At 40.6% G+C, this 24596-nt stretch overlaps 1 protein-coding gene across 1 annotated transcript in view; it reads left to right on the top strand.

Annotated features, from left to right (window-relative positions):
• The window catches only part of LOC128687130 (dolichyldiphosphatase 1), a gene marked incomplete at its 5' end in the record, with an annotated part of 50961 nt that overhangs the window by 3004 nt on the left and 23361 nt on the right, over positions 1-24596 (top strand). Inside the window, 2 exon segments of the mRNA XM_070092804.1 lie at positions 13342-13437; positions 17733-17861. Coding sequence (XP_069948905.1) covers positions 13342-13437; positions 17733-17861 — 225 coding nt within the window.

The following is a 24596-nucleotide window of genomic DNA, read 5'->3' as shown; positions in this document are numbered from 1 at the left end:
TGCACAGTATAAAAAAGTCCTGCAGCACACAGTGCATGATGAGAAAAAAAAACTCCAACCGTGTTTTTGGTTTAAAACGCCTACTTTGAGGTGTATTTTCATATGGTATTTATGGTTGTGTTCTCGTCTTTTTGGTCTCGTTTGAAAGAATGGAAGATATATTACAGAAATAGAGATGATTTTGATTGGTTTCAGCATGAAAAGTACCTTGAAATTGAGCTCAAAGTAGCGGAAATGTTTGATTTTTCTCGATGTTCAAGAGTAAACAAATGACGTCACCGTCCAATACGTGTCCAACTGGCTAGTCTAATATGCAGCCATGAATGGGTTGACATTATTTATACAATTATTACAATAATGCAGTAGTCTGCAGAACAGTAAATCTTCTATTTTTGTGTGTGAATAAAAATTAAAAAATAGGAAGCAAGAGTAATATAAGAGGGGCCTGGAAGTTAGAGAAAAATAAATTATGCACAATTTTATGGGTCATAAAACTTTCCTTTTTCTACTAAATTGGGAAAATGTACAATGCTCTAGTTAACATCAGATGAAAGATAAAGGCTAGATTATTGTTAACCCAGGCCATTTCAGTGATGTCAGTAGATTTCATAAAAAAAAAATGTTGAAGTTAGTATTTTTTTTTTTTGTGTGTGTGTGTGTGTGTGGAAAAAAAATCATTAAAAATAAAGCTGTAAACATTATTGCAAAAATCCCCTGGGTGTTTATAGATCCATAGTTCATCAGTAACGTGCGCAAAAATCATGACAATCCTATTAATACTTATTGCAGAAAGAGGAAAACAATGTCAACAGCTTATTTCTGAGTTGTGTTTTTTTTTTTTGTTTGGTGTGAAACTCTATGGTTACGACACGCCAAATTTCAGCGTGTTGCACTCCTCCTTCCTTGTTGACAGCCTACAGGCTACTAAGGAAGACACTCACTGTGTTCTCCACTTCAGCCAGCATAGAAGTTGCCATGTAGAGTATTTAGAATGAAACAACCATAAAAATCGTAATTTTTGGAGGGAAAAACCCACTAATTGCCAACATGTATTTTTGATGACAACAAGAAAAAAAAAAATTAATGAAAAACATACTTAGAAATACAGTGGAACCTCAAAAATCGAACGTATCACATATCGAACATTTCGAAAATAGGACCATTTTTTCGGACAAACTGTGTCCCTATTATCGAACTCGCCTCTATTTTCGGACCGCCGGGTACGGGACCTGTCTTCCGCCAGCTCTGTCCGCGTCCCCACGCAGGTTCCATGAGCAGTCTAGCTTTGTTTATGCTTGAGTGAACACTAACCTGCGCTCTCATTCACGCATTTTACGATTATTTTGTTGTGTTTCGTGCTTGTGGGACTATGAAATAAGCTGCCATGGGCCCAAAGAAACTTGCTAGTGGTACCCCTGTGGTAAAGAAAGTGAGAAACACCATAGATGTGAAGAAGGAAATAATACAGAAGTATGAGAGTGGTGTGAGACTTGTTGAGCTTGCCAGGATGTATGGGAAAAACAAGTCGACCATCGGTTCTATCCTGTCAAAGAAAGAACAAATCAAGGAAGCTGATGTGAAAGGTGTTAATATAGGGAGTGGATGAGGTGCCTTCTTCAAAGATTAAGGAGATTTGTGCCAAGTGGAATGATGTCCAAATGTTTGTGCAGAAGTACCACCCTGAGCAAGCTGAAACAAGCCATCCTTGCAACAAGTTCAGTGACAGAACCATGTCCCGTTTTAGGGAAATGTTAAAGAGGCACCAGAAACAGAGGACTGTGGACAGTTATTTTGTGAGACAGGGGTCCAGTGACTCTCAAGCTGGTCCTAGTGGCATTAAAAGACAGAGAAGGGAAGTAACCCCAGAGAGGGCTTTACCTGAAGTCCTCATGGAGGGGGATTCTCCTTCCAAACACTAACCCCAACTCCCTCTCTCCTCCTCCCTATCTTTCAGATGACATCAACAATCTTCAATAAAGGTAAGTAAAAATGTTATTTTATAAACCATACCCCCGGCCGGGATTGAACCCGCGGTCATAGAGTCTCAAAACTCCAGCCCGTCGCGCTAGCCACTAGACCAGCCAGCCACAATAAGATTCATCCAACTAGGTATATTTCTACACCATAGGAAAGTTAGCACAGGCACCTCTGTGACCACAAATGCAAGTTTTTACAGACGAATCTCCAGCTAGCGTGGCCGTGGCGAACTCTAGCTCAAGTCCCTTCACTGCCGTCAACATGACTTAAGAAATCGTAATGACACGATGAATCTTATTGTGGCTGGCTGGTCTAGTGGCTAGCGCGACGGGCTGGAGTTTTGAGACTCTATGACCGCGGGTTCAATCCCGGCCGGGGGTATGGTTTATTTGCAATCGTGTCATTACGATTTCTTAAGTCAAGTTATTTTATATGTATTACTATAAAGTCAGTTCCGGATCAGCCGGGCTGTGGCTCATACGTTGGTTTGCGTGCAGCCAGCAGCAACAGCCTGGTTGATCAGGCTCTGATCCACCAGGAGGCCTGGTCTCAGACCGGGCCGCGGGGGCGTTGACCCCCGGAACTCTCTCCAGGTAAACTCCAGGTATACATAATTAAAAACTATAGTATTTGTTGTATGTAAAACTGTAATTAATCTCTATAAAATGTATTTTTTGTGTGAATATTTTTGGATTTCTGGAACGGATTAATTGTATTTCCATTATTTCTTATGGGAAATATTGCTTCGAATTTCAGACTTTTCGAATTTAGAACTAGCTCCTGGAATGGATTAAGTTTGATTTTTGAGGTTCCACTGTATGATAAAAACAAGTTGATTACATTAAAATGTTGCCCTCCCTTAATCACTGAAGAAGGCACATCCTTCCCTCTCTCTTCTTCCTCTTCCTCCTCTGAAGCAAGTTCCTCAGCTGTGGTCTGTTGCTGTTCCAGTTGAAGGTGTTGCAGCTCTTCAGTAGTTAGCTCTTCCCTGTGGTCCTCCACCAACTATTCCACATCCTTGCCACTCGCATCCAACCCCATGGACTTCCCCAATGCCACAATAGATTCTATAACAGGCAGAGGGTTGACAGGGTCAGGGTCAGGGTCAGCCTCAAACCCTTCAAAACCCTTCTTGAAGACACAGTCTGGCCACAATTGTCTCCAAGAAAAGTTCAAAATCTTGTAAGTCACTCCCTGCCAAGCCTTATCTATAAGGCTGATGCAGTTGTAGATATTGAAGTGATTCCTCCAGAACTCTCTTAGGGCCAATTCAGTGTCTGAGGTCACCTCAAAACACTTTTGAAACACTGCTTTTGTGTACAGTTTTTTGAAGTTAGAAATGACCTGCTGGTCCATGGGCTGGATGAGAGGAGTGGTGTTAGGAGGAAAGAACTTCACTGTTATAAAATGGAAATCTCTAGACAATTGGTCTACCAAGTTTGGAGGATGAGCAGGAGCATTGTCCATTACCAGGAGGCACGAGTGGCAATTCATTTTCCACGAGGTATTTTTTCACTCGGACCAAACACTTCATGGACCCAGTTAATGAAAAGTTGCCTCGTGACCCATGCCTTATGATTAGCTTTCCACATCACACACAATTTATTCTTGATGACATTGTTTTTCTTGAACACTCAGGGATTTTCAGAGTGATACACGAATAAAGGCTTCACTTTGAAATCCCCACTAGCGTTAGCAAAGAACAATAGAGTTAGCCTGTCTTTCATAGGCTTGTATCCTGGCACTGCCTTTTCCTCCTCTGTGAAGTAGGTCCTCATTGGCATTTTCTTCCAGAAGAGGCCTATTTCATCACAATTTAACACTTGTTGGGGCTGAAATTCTTCAGCCTCTACGTACCCCTTGAATTCCTGCACAATTTTTTCAGCCGTACACCTGTCAGAACTTGCAGCCTCAGAAATTGCAGCCTCACCATGCCTTACAGCACTGTGTATGCCAATACACTTCTTAAATCTCTCAAATCAGCCTCTGCTGGCTTTAAATTCACTAACAACATCACTAGTACCAGGCATTTTCTTTACGTGATCTACATGCAACTGCCTTACCTTGTCACAAATGATAGTTTCTGAAACACTATCTCCCGCTAACTGTTTTTCTTGATCCACAACAACTACTACTCCACTTCTTCATTTGTCTGTGATCTCTTTTTTGTTAACATGTTTACCCTGTTTGCCACATCAGCTTCCTTGATTTGTTCGTTCTTTGCCAGGATAGAAGTGATTGTTGATTTGTTTTTGCCATACATCCAGGCAAGCTGGAGCACCTGCACACCACTTTTGTATTTTTCTATTATAGTGGCACCTCGAGTTTTGAACTTAATTTGTTTCAGAAGGCTGTTTGAGTCCCGATACCGAATGAATTTGTTTCCATAAGGAATTATGTAAATTAGATTAGTCCATTTCAGACCCCCAAAAATACACTTACAAAAGCACTTACAAAAATACACTTACATAATTGTTTGAGTTGGGAGCTGTTCAAAACTTGAGGTACCCCTGTGCTTTCTTCTTAACCCTTTCAGGGTTTCGGCCGTATTAGTACAGCTTACGCACCAGGGTTTTTGACGTACTAGTTCGCCTAGATTCTAGCGCCCTCAAATCTAGTGAGAGAAAGCTGGTAGGCCTACATATGAAAGAATGGGTCTATGTGGTCAGTGTGCGCGGTATAAAAAAAAGTCCTGTAGCACACAGTGCGTAATGAGAAAAAAAAATTTGACCGTGTTTTTGAATTAAAACAGCGGCTTTGCACTGTATTTTCATATGGTATTTATTGCTGTATTCCAGTTTTCCTGGTCTCATTTTATAGAATGGAAGACATATTACAGAAATTGAGATGATTTTGACTGGTTTTACAAAGAAAACTACCTTGAAATTGCGCTCGAAGTAGCAGAAATGTTTGATTTTTACCAAAGTTCAAAAGTAAACAAATCATGCGCCCAATACACGTCAACTGGTGAGTCTAATATTCTTTCACAAGTGCGCTGATAATATTTATACCATTTCTACACCAATGCAGTAGTCTGCATAACAGTAAATCTATTTTTTTTTTTTTGTGAGAATAAAAATTCAAAGTGGAAAGCAAAAGAATGTAAGAGGGGCATGAGGACGTGACTAATGAACAGAGATAATGTTATTTTAGTGCCAGGAATGTCTTTCTTGTTTATTCTGGGCCCTTGATAGTTGTGACAGAACCCACAGGCACAACACCAGACACAAACATCTCTATGACATTCCCCGTGTCCGACTAAACCTTTACAAAAATTCAATGTATGTCAAAGGCCCTAAAATCTGGAACACCCTACCTGAAAATTCTAAAACTGCAGACACATTCATCACCTTCAAAACTACCATCAGAAAACATCTTATCTCCCTGATACACCCTGTCAACTAATTACACGAATACCACCTGGTGGTTAACCCTTTGACTGTTTCAGGCCCCTCTCTGAAACTGTCATTCTATGTCGCCAAATATTCAAAAAAAAAAAAAATTATTTTTTCTTATGAAAATGTTAAGATTATTTTTCTGAGTGTTTTAGTCCAAAAAAAAAAATTTTGCCTTCGGTACTTACTGAGATATAGAGCCGTGAAGTTTGCAGAAAATGAGCCGCGTATGGCAACAGCGGCGACTGCCGCTCACCCGGTAAACTTTAGTTTACTTGTAATTGAAGGTTTTTTGTTTTTTTCACTATTTTATTTTTTCACATAACTTATGTGGCCTATGAGACCAAAGTAAGGTGCAATGTATATATATACACTCGTTGTATACAACACAATAAGCACACAAACATAATTATCAATATATTGTTTACAAAACTTGTTTAAACAAACAAACAAACAAACAAACAATCCTCCTCCTCCTCCTCCCCCTCCTCCTCCTCCTCCTCCTCCTCCTCCTCCTCCTCCTCCTCCTCCTTCTGCTCCTCCTTCTCCTCCTTCTCGTCCTCCTCCTCCTCCTCCTTCTCCTCCTTCTTCTCCTCCTCGTCCTCCTTCTCCTCCTCCTCCTCCTCCTCCTCCTCCTCCTCCTCCTTCTCCTCCTCCTTCTTCTCCTCCTCCTTCTCCTTCTTCTTCTCCTCCTCCTCCTCCTCCTCCTCCTCCTCCTCCTCCTCCTCCTCCTCCTCCTCCTCCTTCTCCTTCTCCTTCTCCTTCTCCTTCTCCTTCTCCTCCTCCTCCTTCTCCTCCTCCTCCTCCTCCTCCTCCTCCTCCTCCTCCTCCTCCTCCTTCTCCTCCTCCTCCTCCTCCTCCTCCTCCTTCTCCTCCTCCTTGTCTTGTGTGCGAGTGTGTGGCTTATAATTGTTTTGAGTCAGAAGTCGGCAGCTGTCAAAGTGACATATTGTCTCATTAGTCACTACCCCTACCGCCTGTCAAAACAATGGGGTCGGATGCTGCTTCCCCTCCTCCATTCTATCTAATTATCTTTCTCCCTCATTCTATATCTTTCAATCTGTCTCTCTTTCTATCTGTCTGCCTATCTCTGTCTCACAGGTACACATAAATACAAGTATACATAGTGTAAATTACCTAGGATAACCCAAGAAATCCAGACAAAGTGCTATACTCTGCTTGAAGATGTGAGTAAACGTGATGACACAGTCTTGTGGCTCTCTCTGAGACAGAGAGCTAGATGGACAGACAGGGAGCTTGACAGACAGACAAATAGACAGACAGAAATGTTTGTGTACCAGCAAAAACAAAGGGAGGGCGATGGTCATGTAATATTACCCTCCTTTACGCTCATCAAAGTCAGCTCTTATCAGATGTTATCTCCCCTTATCTTGTCACTGTCATGGGGTGGACTTTTTTTTTTCTTGCTTCAAGGGAACAATATTATTACATCTTCTTCCTCCTCCTCCTCCTCCTCCTCTTCTCCTCCTCCTCCTCCTCCTCCTCCTCCTCCTCCTCCTCCTCCTCCTCCTCCTCCTCCTCCTCCTCCTCCTCCTCCTCCTCCTCCTCCTCCTCCTCCTCTTCCTTCCCTCCTCCTCCTCCTCCTCCTCCTCTTCCTCCCCTCCTCCCCCTCCTCCTCCTCCATTGCTTTTGGTCTCAAACTCCTCCAAATCATGAAATTGATCTTCACTGACACTTCCATCTGTGTTAGAGCATCACTTGGGAAGAGAAGAGTCCCAGATTTGCTGGGGAATCACATATTTCTTACCGCTAGACATGCTGAAAAATGACAACTGAAATGGCATTCCCACAATGCACCACTGGCTCCCCGATTTTTTTTATATGGTGCACACTGACCATGGAGACCCATTCTCTCACATGTGGGCCTACCAGCTTTCTCCTGCTTGATTTGAAGCTGCTAGAATTTATGCGTATAAATACGTCAGAAACATTGGCTCGTAAGACGTATTTATACGTCGGAAACAGTCAAAGGGTTAACACTTACACTCACTCACCCATTTGACCATAAACAGAAAAATCAATCTCAATCTCAAAATAATGAATCTTAACTAGTCATAAGTTGGCCTGTGATACTCCAATACTGAAACTATGTATAGTGCCAAAACAAAAGCATTCACATTGCTAAACTCACAAACTAATATTTAGTCACTTAGCCATAATACCAACTTACCTCATAATTTTGTAATATTTTAAACTTAAGATTTAATCTAAGTCTGCCCGAAATGCCTAACCATGCTAGGTGTTCTAGTGGTACACTCTTTAATTATTATTTTACTACATGTAAACCACACAATAACCAAATTCTGTAAACTCAGCATTGTAATCCTTATAGAGAATAAACTTTGAATTGAATTGAATATTCGGAAATTGGCATCTCTTGAAATTTGTGTGAAATTGGCAAAATTGTTAAATTCTAACCCCTTTATTGGATAGTTGAATCGGTAAATGGGTGGTTTCTTGTACTCATTCGATAGAAAAAATGGAGTTCTAGCGAAATAGTTATGATTTTTGTCGACAAGTACACTGGAATTGGCTGAAAATAGGGCTCAAAGTGGGCAAAATTGCTGATGCGTAAACATTGTTGAGACCGCTAACTTCACAAGAGCATAATTCCGTAAGTTTTCCATCAAATTTCATACTTTTGGTGTCGTTATGATGGGGAAAAGATTCTCTAACTTTTCATGAGAAATTTTTTTTTTTTTTTTAAATTTGGTCGACCCTGAGAACAAGTCTCTGAGAGGGCCTGTCGACCCTGAGAGGGTTAAATTTCATCATGTTTCTCACTTTCTTTACCAAAGAAACTTTACTAGGAGCTTTCTTGGGGCCTGTGGTGACTTATTTCACAGTCATGCTTAATAAGAAAACACCAAAAACAATGGATTTTAACCCTTTCAGAGTCCAAGGCCAAAATTGGAAGGGGTGCCCCAGTGTCCAAGAAATTTTGAAAAAAAAAAAAAAAAAAAAAAAAAAATCTTACAGAATTAACCCTTAAATGGTCCAAATAGATCGATGTTCAATTCCGTAGTGCTCCAAAAGTAGATCTATGTTGTTTTACATATTTTCAAATATAACAAAAAAAATGTAGATAAAAGTTTTTTTACACATTTTCAAATGTAAAAAAAAAAAAGATAATGTACATTTTTTACATACTTTCAAATGTTGAAAAAATGTATGTATACGTTTGAACCGTTTAAGGGTTAAACAGTATATTTTTGTGAAGGTAATAAAACAAAGCAAAAAAAAAATTTCTGATCAGCACTTACCGAGATACAGTGGCGAGAAGTTGACCCAAAATGACTGGGTGGTGGCAACATTGGTGATTTCTACAAACTCGCATTTTTTCTTTTCCTAGTAACATTTGTGGCCTGTGAGACCAATACTGTATACAGTGGACCCCCGGTTCACGTCATCAATCCGTTCCTGAGAGCTCATCGTAAAGCAAAATTATTGGAAAGCGAATAAATTTTCCCCATAAGAAATAATGGAAATCAAATTAATCCGTGCAAGACACCCAAAAGTATGAAAAAAAACCTTTTACCACATGAAATATTAAGTTTAATGCAATAGGATAATTACAATAACAACAATAACAATAAATAACAAAAGAATTGACACTTACCTTTAATGAAGATCTGGTGATGATTGATGGGATGGGAGGAGGGGAGAGTGTCAAAGTTTTTAATGCTTAGAAGGGGAATCCCCCTCCATTAGGACTTGAGGTATCAAGTCCTTTTCCGGGGTTACTTCCCTTCTTCTTTTAATGCCACTAGGACCAGCTTGAGAGTCACTGGACTTCTGTCGCACAACATAACTGGCAGCCTCACCATGCCTAATCACACTATGTATGCCACTACGATTCTTAAATCTTTCAAACCAACCTTTGCTGGCCTTAAATTCACTCACATTACCACTAGTTGCAGGCATTTTTCTAATTAAATCCTCATGCAACTGCCTAGACTTTTCACAAATGATTGCTTGAGAGATGCTATCTCCAGCTATCTGTTTTTCATTTATCCACACCAGTAACAGTCTCTCAACATTTTCTAACACTTGCGATCGCTGTTTTGTAATCACAGTTGCACCTTTTGCAAGAACAGCTTCCTTGATTGCCGTTTTCCTGCTCACTATAGTAGAGATGGTTGATTGGGATTTACTATACAACTTGGCCAGGTCCGACACACGCACTCCACTTTCATACTTTGCAATTATCTCTTTCTTCATTTCAATCGTCATTAGCATCCTTGGTCTTGAAGGGTTGGTACTAGAAGCTTTCTTGGGGCCCATGGTGACTTATTTTGCAGATACAAGCACCAGAAAAAGTGATAATATGGATAATATGGAATGTACCAAATGTATCCTTAGATGCACGCACACTGGCTGGCTTGTAAACACTGGCACACATGGGGCAGTTCAGGCCACATGTGGACACATCTCGTACGAATTGTATCGCGTACCGGGTTTTGTTACGGGAACCGGGGCAAATTTTTTGCGATATAACGCTTCGGATACCAGATTTATCGGTTACCGGTGACTTCGCGAACCAGTGCACCACTGTATAATCTATGTATATAAACTCACTGTATTGAACACTTTTGTTTATTATAAACATGCACAAATCTTGTATAATACTAATGTTCTATCATATATTTACATATGTACAGTCACTGGACATGTTTTTAGAACTGCTGCAGCTTGTGGAACTCCTTGAAACAAGGCACCATGCACTGAGGTACCTTACATTCTTTGCACATAAACCGAGTGTCTTTGCGTCTTTGTTGTTGTCGTTTTGTTTGTGCACAGACAACACATCTCTTTCTGAGCAAATTTCTTCTTAGTTGCAGGAAGCTGTATTATGAAGCGATCACCCTCCCTCCTCAAACGCTTGGGTATATCCTGAGGAGTTCGAGGACGGTTTTGTATGGCAGGTGTTGTTACCTGGTATTTCATTATGAGTTGTCTGACAACAGACAAACAAAATTCACCATACGGTGGTCTGTTGCCAGTCTTCACTTTGTACATATTATATGCATTGAGCATTGAAATGTCCATGAGATGGAAGAAAAGTTTCATGTACCACTTGTAACTCTTACGAACACAATCAACAAAGCCAATCTGCATATCACATTTGTCAACCAAGCGCGTGTTTTGTGTATAATCAATCACTGTCACTGGTTTTCGAATGCATTTATTAGTCACTCTATCAACTTTGCCACTGTCGTGCATTTCGTTACAGTGAATGGTTGTCAACAATGTGACATCTCGTTTGTCATGCCACCGTAATGCCATGATATCATTGGCAGTAAACACCTGCACCTCTTCACCACAAGTGCCTTCATTGAACCTGGGCATGTGTTTACGATTAGAATGCACTGTGCCACACACATCTGTCATGTTCACTCACAAGAAATCACTGAGTAAAGGGCTTGTGTACCAGTTATCAGTATATAATGTATGCCCCTTACCAAGATAAGGTGCCATCATGCTTTTCACTACATCACCTGAGATACCCAATAACATCCTGGTATCTTTCAATGTTTTACTTCCCATGTATACAACAATATCCAATACCAGGCCACTGTCACAGTCACAGTACAAACAGTTTTATACCAAAGCGTTTCCTCTTGCTCGGTATATACTGTTTGAATGACAGTCTACCTTTGAACAAAATCAAAGACTCGTCAAGTACAAGATTCTTGAATGGATGAAAGTACATGTTGAACTTTTGTTTCAGATACATAAAAACATTTCTAATCTTGTATAACCTGTCACTTCTGTCAGGCCTGTTTTTTTCAGAGAAGTGCAACGTACATAACAGTAAGATAAACCTGTTCAGTGGGATGATTTCACTGAAGCCCGGGGTACAAATTAGCCGATCTGTGGACCAGTATGATTTTGTATTATGCTTATACACATGAGGCATAAGCATTATTGTTGCAAAAAGCAAATACATTTCTGTAGCAGTTGTCTCTTTCCAAGGGCTGGTCAGAGAATAATTTAAAGAATTCCAGTTAATTTGCAGTGTTTCCAAGGGGACAAGTTGGTAGAATTCCACTTTGAGAGTCATCAAACTGGTGGAGCTTGGGAACAAACTTGGGATTTTGCTGCCAATCCCAGATATGGTTTGCTGGTGGATACTGGACATCATAAGCTGGTTGTGCTGGTAGTTGTGGTTGTGGTGGGGTGGTGGCTGACACTCCGCTTTGTCCTTGAACTGAGGAGTCAGTAGCGTGGGTCCCAGCCTAGGCTGGCGAGTCATGCATGGCCGTGGCACTACCATCACCACTACCACCACCTACTGATGCCTGTGGTCTATCCATGCCAAGTGTAGCCACATCATCCTCACTTTCACTGTCTATTCCTGGTGTAGGGCCATGGGATGTACTCCGGGATGTACTCCGTCCCCTGTGCACTGCATAGGGAACACTACCCGAGCGCATGCGGCAGCGTATAGACCGACGCTTCACTGGTGAATATGGTTCCTCACTATCACTACTCGAATGATCATCAAGAGCAATAAAATCACAATCCACATCACTATCATCATTACTGAAGTCAGAGGCCTGGCCATGCGAAAATAATAGTTTTCTCTTGCGATGAGGTACAACTGAACATGACTGATTTGTCCCCACACCAGAGGTAGAAGGTTGAGAACCGTCAGGGTTTTCTGCACTGTTATTGATATCCTGGTCATTCCTTTCGGTTACTAACTGATCAAAGCCAAAGAATTCATCTCCATTTCCACTTCCATCAGAGTCAGAACTATCAGATAGGAAGAGGAGAGTCCCAATTTTCCTTGGAGGGAGAGCTGCCTTGTGATGAGGCATGGTGAACAAAGGTAACTGAGCTGGCGTTCCCACAGTGCTATGCGGGCGCCTAGAATTTTTGTTTACGCTGCACACACACCATGCAGACCCGTTCTCTCACATGTAGGCCTACCAGCCTTTTCACGCTAAATTTGACACTGCTAGAATTTTGGCATAGATCTACGGTTTGGACCCTGAATGTAAAGCCGTAGATCTATGTCATGGACCCTGAAAGGGTTAAGGAAATGTTTGGATGAATGCACGGAGTATATGCTCACTTACCGACAGACAAAGGGAGACTGATTCACCAAAGCGTGGCGTCCCGCTGGGAGAAATGGGATAACGTGTTTAATACGGCCAATATACGAGGCAACAGCCAAAATACAGAGCAAAGTTTCTGCCGAAAAACCAACCTAATTATGAATCAGCCGATAAATGCAGCGGCTGAAAAATGAGGTTCCACTGTATTACAGTATGGCATTACAGTAAAACTTCTATTTTTTGGTGTGACTAAAAATTCATTATGTGAATAAAAAATCAAAATGGAATTCGTTTGTAAAGCCTGAAAACATGACTAATAAACAGAGGAAATGTTAGTTTAGTTTATCCTGGACCCTATTTTGAAACTGGAATATTTCCAACTTTGTGTTAAATTAGCCAAATTACCAGTTTCCGACCACTTTATTGTGTAGTTTATCCTGGACCTTATTTTGAAACTGGAATATTTTCAGCTTTGTGTTAAATTGGCCAAATTACCAATTTTCGATTACTTTATTGTGTAGTTGAAACTGTTGACTGGGTGATTTCTTGTGCTCAGTTGATAAAATAGAAATAATACTAGTGAAATAGCTTAAGAATTTCACGCTCACACATGCTTCCTGGAAGTCCAAGCCCCTCGCCCATAAAACTTTCTTTACCTCCTCCCTCCAACCTTTCTGAGGATGACCCCTACCCCTCCTTCCTTACCCTACAGATTTATACACTCTCTAAGTCATTCTACTTCGATCCATTCTCTCTAAATGACCACACCACCTCAACAACATTGCTAATAAACTGCCAGTAAGATATATGTACTGAATACATTTTTTTTTGCTGCCATACATTTCATGTAATTCATGATACTAACCTAATTATGTCCTTACCAGATTACGTCACATAAGTAATTCTATGATGGAGCTGCTGTGGAAGGTGATGGTGGCTGTGGGGCTTGTTACTGCTGCTTCTGTTGTTATGTTTTCCAGGTAGTATACTGTTCATTACTATGGTTGTACGGTTTTGGAGTGGTTGGTGTATATGTTTATTATTTGCATGAAGGAAGGAAAGATATCCAAGGATAGGCAGAGTTTGTATATTGACTTTTTATAAGGGAAAGTGGCATGAGAGAGGATAAGAATTTTAGAAAAATAAGCCTATGGAGTGTACTGGATTAAGGGTAAGGTAGAATTATTAATGAAATAGGGAGTAAGACAACAGTAGGATTGCATAGGAACAAGGAGGATTTAACCCTTTAACTGTCAGTGTCATATGTATACATCCTATGAGCCAGTGTCGGTGACGTATTAATACGCCAAAATTCTAGCAGCTTCAAATCAAGCAGGAGAAAGCTGGTAGGCTCACATGCGAGAGAATGGGTCTGTGCGGTCAATGTGTGCAGTATAAAAAAAAATCCTGCAGCACACAGTGCATAATGAGGAAAAAAAAGCTCCGACCGTATTTTTGGATTAAAATGCCGACTTTGAGGTGTATTTTCGTATAGTATTTATGGTTGTATTCTTGTTTTCTTGGTCTCATTTGATAAAATGGAAGACATATTATAGAAATAGAGATGATTTTGATTGGTTTCACGAAGAAAAGGACCTTGAAATTGAGTTCATAGTAGTAGAAATGTTTGATTTTGCTGATTTTCAAAAGTAAACAGATGACGTCATTGTTCAATAAGTATCCAACTAGCCTTTGTGGCAAAGGGGAAGGAAATAGTGTGCTGTTGTTGCAAAAGGGGTAGATATGGTGACAAAAAAGAGATCGCAAACCCTCGAAGAAGTGGAAAGGTTATTGTTGATGTGGATTACCCAAAAACAATTAGCAGGAGATAGTATTATGCAGTCGATAATATGTGAAAAGGCAAGGCAGTTGCATGACAATCTCGTAAAGAAAATGCCTGCAACGAGTGATGATGCTTGTGTTTTTAAGGCCAGCAAAGGTTGGTTTGAGAGATTTAAGAAGCGTAGTGGCATACACAGTGTGGTAAGTCATGGTGAGGCTGCCAGTTCTGACAAAAAGCGGCTGAGATGTTTGTACAGGAGTTTAAGGAGTACGTAGACACTGGAGAATTCAAACCTCAACAAGTGTTCAGTTGTGACGAAATAGGCCTCTTTTGGAAGAAAATGCCAAAGAGGACCTACATCATGCAGGAGGAAAAGGCACTCCCAGGACACAAGCCTATGAAAGACAGACTAAATCTCATGTTTTGTAGTAATGCTAGTGGAGATTGCAAAGTGAAGCCTTTACTGGTGTATAACTCTGAAAATCCCAGAGTGTTCAATAAAAACAGTGTTGCCAAGAGTAATCTGTGTGTGATGTGGAAGGCTAACAGTAAGGCATGGGTCACAAGGGAAATTTTCCTTGACTGGTTTAATGAAGTGTTTGGCCCCAGTGTGAAGAAATCCCTCCTGGAAAATAAATTGCCACTCAAGTGCCTCCTGGTAATGGACACTGCTCCTGCTCATCCTCCAGACTTGGAAGAGCAAATGGTAGAGGACTTTACTTTCATCACTGTGAAGTTCTTGCCCCTTAATACAACTCCTCTCCTCCAACCCATGGACCAGCAGGTCATTTCAAACTTCCAAAAACTGTACACCAAAGCAGTGTTTCAGAAGTGCTTTGAAGTGACCTCAGACACTGAATTGACCCTAAGAGAGTTCTGAAAAGATCACTTCAGTATCCTCACTCGTATAAACCTTATAGGTAAGGCTTGGTAGGGAGTAACTTGCAGAACTTTGAATTCTGCTTGGAGAAAATTGTGGCCTCAAAGTGTACAAGAGAGGGATTTTGAAGTGTTTGGGACTGACCCTGTGGAGCCTATGCCAGTTGTGGAAAGTATTGTGTCACAGGGGAATTCCATGGGGTTGGATGTAAGTTTCGAGGATGTGGAAGAGTTGGTGGAGGATCATGATGAAGAGCTAACCACTGCAGAGCTGCAAGAGCTTCAACTGCAACACCAACAGACCACAGCTCAGGAAATTGCTGCAGAGGAGGAGGAGGAGGAAGAAGAGAGATGGAGGAAGGTGCCTTCTTCTAAGATTAAGGACATTTGTGCAAAGTGGACTGAAGTGCAATTATTTATTGATGAACTTCACCCTGACAAAGCTGTTGCAGGCCATATTGGCAACATATACAATGACAGTGCTGTGCCCCATTTCAGAAACGCCAGAAACAGAGCTCTTGGACAGATATTTTGTGCGACAGGAGTCCAGTAACTCTCAAGTTGTTCCCAGTGTCATTAAAAAACAAAGAAGGGAAGTAACCCCCAGATAAGGACTTGATACCTGAAGTCTTTATGGAAGGGAATTCCCCTTCCAAACAATAGTGTACACCTTCCTCCTATCCCCTCCTCCCATCTTCTATCCACCCAGAAGTCTTCAGTAAAGGTAAGTGTAATGTTATTATCATTTTATATGTATGTACTTGATTTCTCACTGTTTTCTGTATGTAAATCTTTATTTAATTTGAAAAAAAAAAAATTTTTTAATGTTTTTGGGTGTCTAGAACAGATTAATTTTATTTCCATTATTTCTTTTGGGGAAAATGGTTTCACCATTCAGCAATTTCGTCATTCGGCAGACTCTCTGGAATGGATTAATCACGAAACTTGGGGGTCCACTGTAGTTACTATGTACTGTTTCTTGTCTAGTTTTAAGTAGTTACTATGTATTAGGATTAGTCTGCCTGAAATGCCTCAGCATGATGGTGGCTTTCTTTGTACTTAGTGAACCAAAATTGTAATTACACATTGTAACCTTTACAAAGAAATAAACCTTCATCTTTATCTTTTTATCTTTAACTAGTACTTGTGGAAATCTGAAGGTTTGAAGGTGACGTTGGTGATTGCCTTATGGGAACGTGTGTTTGCCCTGTGAAGGAAATTATTGCGTTTTAATTTTTTTTATGATTATTCCAGTTTTTCTGTTTAATTTTAACCCTTTCAGGGTCCAGAGGCCAAATTTCAAAGTGTGCACCAGGGTCCAAGAATTTAAAAAAATTTTTTTTTTATTTTTTCTTACAAAATGGTAGAGAATCTTTTTCTGAAGGTAATAAAACAAAAAGTACGAAATTTGATGGAAAATTTACGAAATTATGCTCTTGCGAATTTTGATGTTTCGGCAATATATACGCATTGACGGTTTTGCTGACTTTGACTCCCATTTTAGGCCAATTACAGTATTCCAGTCAACCAAATTCTTAGCTGTTTCACTAGTATTACTTCTATTGATCGAGCACAAGAAATCACCAAGTCAACTGTTTCAACAACAAAATAAAGTGACCGGAAATTGGTAATTTGGCCAGTTTAATGCAAAGTTCAAAATATTCCCATTTCAAAAGAGGGTCCAGAATAAACAATGCAGGCATTCCTGGCACTAAACTAACAATTCTTCTGTTCATTAGTTACATTTTCAGGCTTTACAGATGAATTCCATTTTTATTTTTTATTCGCATAATGAATTTTTATTCAAACAAAAAAAATAGAAGATTTACTGTTATGCAATACTGTAATAAATGTATAAATAATATCACCACATTTGTGAATGTATATTAGACCCACCAGCTGTCATGTATTAGACTTGTGAGGTCATTTGTTTACTCTTGAACATTGGCAAAAATTTAACATTTCTGCTAATTTGAGCTCAGTTTCAAGTCATTTCTGGTACTAAAACCAATCAAAATCATCTCTATTTCTGTAATATATCTTCTGTTCTATCAAATGAGACCAAGAAATTGCAAATACAACTATAAAAAAATATACGAAAAAACACTGCAAAGTCGTTGTTTTAATCGAAAATTACAGTCTCAGTTTTTTTTCTCTCATTATGCACTGTGTGCTGCAGGATTTTTTTTATGTGGTGCACACACACCACATAGATGTATTCTCTCATATCTAGGCCAAAATTTACTGCTCACAGCTTATCAGAGTGAGCTGAGCTCATGGCGTAGATCTATGGTTTGGACCCTGAACGTAAAGCCGTAGATCTACAGCACGGACCCTGAAAGGGTTAATGGATCATATGTTTTATACCTAGATCTGTGTTCTCATTTAATATTTCACTTAAATTAATTGTTCATTTGAATTTTGATGTCTGTACATTTTTGTTAAGAAAGCTATTGAATGAATGATGGTGAATGTTTGTTTTTGGGCCACCCTACCTTAATGGGAGACTGTTGCTATGTTCAAGAAATTATACTGATAAAATTTAACTTGTTTAATTGAACTCTACAGTATATATTTCAGGGTACAACAATGTAATTCCTTTTCACATTGCAGAGTGTATCTGCTCTACCACTCGTGGAGTCAGGTGTTATGGGGGGCGCTTGTGGGTGTATTACTTGGCTGTAGCTGGTTCATGTTGACCCATCTGGTATTAACGCCACTCTTCCCGGTTATTGCATCATGGTAAGTCACTCTTGCTTCCTATGCACACATGCAAAATAAATCATACAAATGACTGTACATCTCTACAAAAGACTAATAAATAGAACTCGTGACGTGGTAAATTAATGATGCAAATTAATGTAGATAACTGTCATAAGAACTGAAAGAAATAACAGACCATGTGAATATAGATTGCATGATGAAATTGCTTAAATGTCAGAGTATGGGATGTAGAAGTCATCCTAGGCCAAAAAAAAATTCACCAGAAGATCGTGTAAATGACACGTGTTAACCCTTTGACTGTTTTGGTTGTATATATACGTCTTACGCGCCACTGTTTCGGACGTATTTATATGCGTAAATTCTAGTGGCTTCAAATCAAGTGTGAGAAAGCTGGGAGGCCCACATGTGAGAGAATGGGTCTGTGTGGTTAGTGTGCACCACATAAAAAAATCCTGCAGCACGCAGTGAGTAATGAAAAAAAAACCTGACCATTTTTTTGGATTAAAACGCCGACTTTGAGGTGTATTTTCGTGTAGTATTTATTGTTGTATTCTCGTTTTCATGGTCTCAGGTGATAAAATGGAAAACATATTACAGAAATAGAGATGATTTTGATTAGTTTCACGATGAAAATGACCTTGAAATTGACCTCAAAGTAGCGGAAATGTTCGATTTTTACCAGTGTTCAGGAGTAAGCAGATCACACCACACGTCCAGTACACGTCAACTGGGGAGTTTGATATTCTTTCACTAGTGCACTGATATTATTTATACCATTTTTACAATAATGCATTAGTCTGCATAACAGTCAATTTTGCATTTTTTGCATGAATAAAAAATAAAAATATAAAGCAATAGTAATATAAGAGGGGCCTAGAGACATGACTAATGAACAGAGGATATGTTATTTTAGTGCCAAGAATTTCTACATTGTTTATTCTGGGCCCTATTTTGAAATTAGCATCTTTTTTAATTTGCATGAAATTGGCCAAATTGCCAATTTCTGACCACTATTGGGTAGTTCAAATCAGTAAATGGGCAGTTTCTTGCACTCAGCTGATAGAAAAAATGGAGTTCTAGAGAAATAGCTCTGAGTTTGGTCAACTGGAATAATGGAATTGGCCAAAAACAGAGCTCAAATTCGGCAAAATTGCCAATGCGTGTATGTCGCCGAGACCGCTAACTTCGCGGGAGTGTAATTCCGTGAGTTTTTGACCAAATTTCATACATTTGGTATCATTACCATCAGGACAAGATTTTCTATAATTTCATAAGAAAAAATAATTTTTTTTCCAAAAATTTTGCGACATAGAATGACAGTTTCAGAAAGTGGCTTGCGACAGTCAAAGGGTTAAACTGGGAAATTTAAAATAGTCTTCATACTGGGAAACTTGAAAATAGTCTTCACATTTCACAACCTATGTACAAACTGGAGAAAAAACTTGAGCAGTATTTTGATCCATCCTCAACCATTTTTGAATCATGAATTGATAATGGTTCATAATCGAATGAACCATTTGTGTGCTAGTTGTGAACTGTTCCAGCTATGGTATTGAGGCCTCTTCTATGGATAGAGAAGTGGTAAAGAATTCACAGTACAGTAGGGCCCCACTTATACGGCAGGTTAGGTTCCAGGCTACCGCCGTAAAGTGGAAGTCGCCATAAAGTGGAACACCCTTTTTTCCACTTATAAATGCATATAAATACTAGATAACAAGTTTACACTAACATACATTAAGTTAGCACTAGAACTAGACATTAAAAAACAATAAAAAAGTAAAATACACATATAGTACACTCATTACTTACCTTAAAATATTTGTAGTCTTAATCTAGGGTGAGATGAGTAGTATTTATTGTAAGAAATCAAGTGTGGTATGTATGGTAGCCAGGCTACCATACCAGGCCAACCCACCCCCACATAATACTCTACATTTAAGTATCCCAGAGCGATAAAATGCACATACAGTTCACTCATTACTTACCTTAAAATATTTGTAGTCTTAATGTAGGGTCAAAGGTGAGTAAATGAGATAAAACGAATAAATGAGAGAGAGAGAGAGAGAGAGAGAGAGAGAGAGAGAGAGAGAGAGAGAGAGAGAGAGAGAGAGAGAGAGAGAGAGAGAGAGAGAGAGAGAGAGAACGAGAGAGAGAGAACGAGAGAGAGAGAGAGAGAGAGAACGAGAGAGAGAGAGAACGAGAGAGAGAGAGAACGAGAGAGAGAGAGAACGAGAGAGAGAGAGAACGAGAGAGAGAACGAGAGAGAGAGAACGAGAGAGAGAGAGAACGAGAGAGAGAGAGAGAGAGAGAGAGAACGAGAGAGAGAGAGAGAACGAGAGAGAGAGAGAGAACGAGAGAGAACGAGAGAGAGAGAGAACGAGAGAGAGAGAGAACGAGAGAGAGAGAGAACGAGAGAGAGAGAGAACGAGAGAGAGAGAACGAGAGAGAGAGAACGAGAGAGAGAGAGAGAGAGAACGAGAGAGAGAGAGAACGAGAGAGAGAGAGAGAACGAGAGAGAGAGAGAGAACGAGAGAGAGAGAGAGAACGAGAGAGAGAGAGAGAACGAGAGAGAGAGAGAGAACGAGAGAGAGAGAGAGAGAACGAGAGAGAGAGAGAGAGAACGAGAGAGAGAGAGAGAGAGAACGAGAGAGAGAGAGAGAGAACGAGAGAGAGAGAGAGAGAGAACGAGAGAGAGAGAGAGAGAGAACGAGAGAGAGAGAGAGCCATGAGCCATGAGGAGCCAGTCTATCAGCATCCTGTCGGCCAACATTAGAGGTTTCATTACTAATGTTGGAGAGCTCACACATAGCTTTGTGAACACTCGACGTCCCGACATGATAGCTGTTGTTGAAACATTTTTGGATGACAGGACTCCAGAAAATTTTGCAAGAATTGCTGGCTACACCTCATGGATGAGAAGAGACAGGCAAGGGCAAGGAGGTGGTGTTGCTGTGTGCTTCTCTAAAAGTGTTCATGCCCAGCACATAGATGTTGCCACCCCTACACATCTTGAAATGATGTTCTTCAAGCTCTGTATAAACACTAGTACCTCTGTACTAGCATGTGCAATGTACAGACCTCAGTGGCAACATGCAGACCCTATCAACTTCCTAATGGAAAATATTGACTCCCTTCTGCTACAACACAACTGTCAACATATTATAATTGTTGGTGACCTCAACCAGCACCTTATACAGAGGGACTTTGATGACCTTCTTGCAGTGTTTGACATGAGAAACTTTGTTGATTTCCCTACTCATATCTCTGGCTCCTCCCTTGACCCAGTAGTGAGTGATCTGGCAGAAGGCATAGTCACTTGTCAACCCCTCGGCTACGTTGGATCGTCTGACCACAAGGCTGTTTTTACCACACTTAAGATCCCAACAGAACGAGGTGAGGAGTCCACACGCACAACCTGGCTATGGGAAAGAGGTAATTGGCCAGCCCTTTGCTCTGAGCTCGCCACCACCGACTGGAATGCTCTTCTCCAGGGGGATGTTGACAACCAAGTGAAAGCCTTCACTGGACACATCCTTAATCTGCAACAAGAACACATTCCTCACCGGCAATATGTGACAAAGCCTACAGATCAGCCTTGGTTTGGCTTTCGTTGTAGAGAGGCTGCTACTGCTAAGTACAAAGCATGGCGAAGGTATAAGAGACATCCTACCACCTATAACAGGAACTTGCACATGCAAGCCTGTAGGCATATGGGTGATGTTCAAAAGTGGGCCATTACTAAATGGGAGGTGGACACTAAAAGAAAGTTAGCATCAGGTAGGGTAGGCTCCAAAACCTGGTGGTCCCTGGTCAAGGACAGACAAGGTTATCTGCCTGATGAACTTATTCCACCTCTAAATCGACAGGATGGGACCACCTCTACTAGTAGTCAAGAGAAGGCGGACCTCTTTGCTGAACACTTTGCTACCAAAATGCAAGTTCCTGATCCAGCAAGGGACCCTCCTTGGCTAGCTGCAAGAACTGTGTCAAAACTGTCAGTGGTGACAATAAGGCAGGAGGAGGTGCATTTCCTTCTTAAATCACTTGACCAAGAAAAGGCTGTGGGCCCAGACAAGTTGAGCCCAAGATTGTTGAGAAGATGTGCAGACCAGCTAGCAGCACCTCTAACTCGCATCTTTCAGCACTGCCTAGTACAGTGTAAATGGCCCTCTCCATGGAAAGAGGCAAATGTAGTCCCTGTTCACAAAAAGAAGAGCAGAGCAGAAATCAGCAACTACAGACCAGTGTCACTCCTGTCAATCACTGGTAAGATCCTTGAGACAATAATCTCAAGACAAATGACAGATTTTTTTGACTACCACTCACTACTTTGTGATCGTCAATATGGCTTCAGGAAAGGTTACTCTGCTGCTGATCTGTTGTTAAACCTCTCCACTAAGTGGCACCAGTCACTGGATGAATCCAAAGTCAGCTGTGTGGTAGCACTGGACATTGCTGGCGCTTTCGACCGGGTGTGGCACCAGGGCCTCTTAGCAAAACTTCAAGCACTGGGAATTGCAGGCTCTACGCTATGTCTCCTCAGTGATTACCTTCATGGTAGATCTCTAAGTGTAGTCCTCAATGGAACGGAATCAGCAAGGCATCCTATTGGGGCAAGCGTTCCACAAGGAAGTGTGCTGGGTCCACTGTTATGGAATGTCTACTTCAACGACCTTCTTCATCTCATCCCAGAATCACATGCATATGCAGACGACTGTACACTGACATTCACTTATCCAAGAGAAGAAATGCCAGCTGCTCTAAGCTACATCAATCACCAGCTGAGAGCTATATCAGCTTGGGGAAATAGATGGCAAGTAACATTTGCACCTGAAAAAACGCAAATGATGTTCGTCTCTAGGCACCATGATGGTAATGCTGGCGCAGTAGTAAGGATGAATGGGACGATGTTGGCACCTGGAGAAGAAGTTGATATCCTTGGGGTGAAATTTGACTCCAAACTAACCATGAAGAACCATGTTGTAAATCTTGCAAACAAGGCAGCCAGGAAGCTTACAGCACTTCGCCGTATCTCGCATCTGCTTGACAGTAGGGGTTGCAAGATCCTGTACGAGGCACAAGTACGCTCACACCTTGAGTATGCTCCACTTTCTTGGTTTGCCTGCCCCCCCTCTCATCTGCGACTGCTTGACAGAGTAGAGAACAGAGCAAGACGTCTCATCTCTCGCCTGGACCCATCCTGGATAGATCTGTCATTTCAGCAGAGCCTTCAACATAGGAGGGATGTGGGTGGCCTTACTGTTATGTACAAGGCCAATATTGTCAAAATACCACACTTGGATCCACTTCGAGGACAGCGTGAAACAAGCTTTTATGCCACAAGACGGGCAGAAAGCAGCAACTTCACTCTGGCTGTACCCTTCTCCAGAACATCACTCCATCTGAGATCATACATACCCAGGATGACTCGAGTATGGAACACATTCGTACAGCATAATGATGTCAACGAGATAACGTCAGTTGATCAAATGAAAATGCTGGCCCACAGATGGCTCCAACTTCATCCTGTTCCCTACTTGTATGTCTCATAACAAAAATGCTTTCAAATGAGCTGATGTAGGTAACAGCTCTTAGCTTGCCAATAAAGTTAGGAATCCTTAACCTGTAAATAGCTGTCAATAAAGCTAGGGATCCTTAACCTTGTCAAACCCTGTGTAAAAAAAAAAAAAAAAAAAAGAGAACGAGAGAGAGAGAGAGAGAGAACGAGAGAGAGAGAGAGAGAACGAGAGAGAGAGAGAGAGAACGAGAGAGAGAGAGAGAGAACGAGAGAGAGAGAGAGAGAACGAGAGAGAGAGAGAGAGAGAGAGAACGAGAACGAGAACATGAGAGAGGACAGGTGCGGAGTTATGTAAACAAACCAGGCGAATGCAAGTTTTGTAAACAAACCAGTAAACAAACAAGTTACATTGTGTACAAGTTGTCTCTACATTGATACGGTAGAATAAATAAAGAAGAACACTCCCATTCTCATGTAACACCATTTTTAGAAAAAATGAAGCTTTGAGTGAAGACAGTGGAAATAAGTCACTCTGTCTGACTTTTTTGGGTTATCCTAGGTACTTTACACATGCTGCTGTGTATGATAATCTATGTAACTATATTTGTGTATACCTGAATAAACTTACTTACATACGAAAGGAATAATTTTCTACAGTTAACCCCAGTAACACATTTTCTCTTATGTTGGACTAAAGTAAATGTTATTCTTGCTGTCACTCGTACAAGTTGTCTGGCTACCACATCTCATATTTATATTTATTTATTCTACTGTGGGGTGTATTTATCATCTTTTTATGTTATGTATTGTGTTTATTATATAATTTTGAAAAAATATCATAGATGGATTAATGAAAAAGTGTATATTAACGTAATACACGACATTTAATGAGACTCGGTGATGATGATGATTATTATTATTATTATTACTAAGACATAAGACACTCTTACTGAATTTAATGTGTACCTGCACACCAGCACAGTGTGTAAGTTAATTTAGGTACAGGTATACATAAGTATAATTGTCAGAGTATACAGTGGACCCCCGGTTTGCGATGCCATCGGTATCCGATAAATCCGGTATTCGATACATTTTAACGCAAAATTTTTGCCTCGGTTCCCGTTAAAAAACCCGGTATATGATTCGTCTGAGACGTGTCCACGTGTGTGCCAGTGTTTACAAGCCAGCCAGTGTGCTAGCATCTAAGGATACATTCAGTACATTCCATATTATCA

The sequence above is a fragment of the Cherax quadricarinatus genome, chromosome 40 (assembly GCF_038502225.1).
Source record: "Cherax quadricarinatus isolate ZL_2023a chromosome 40, ASM3850222v1, whole genome shotgun sequence".
Lineage (NCBI taxonomy): Eukaryota > Metazoa > Arthropoda > Malacostraca > Decapoda > Parastacidae > Cherax > Cherax quadricarinatus.
This window is presented reverse-complemented; position numbering and strand designations above follow the sequence as displayed.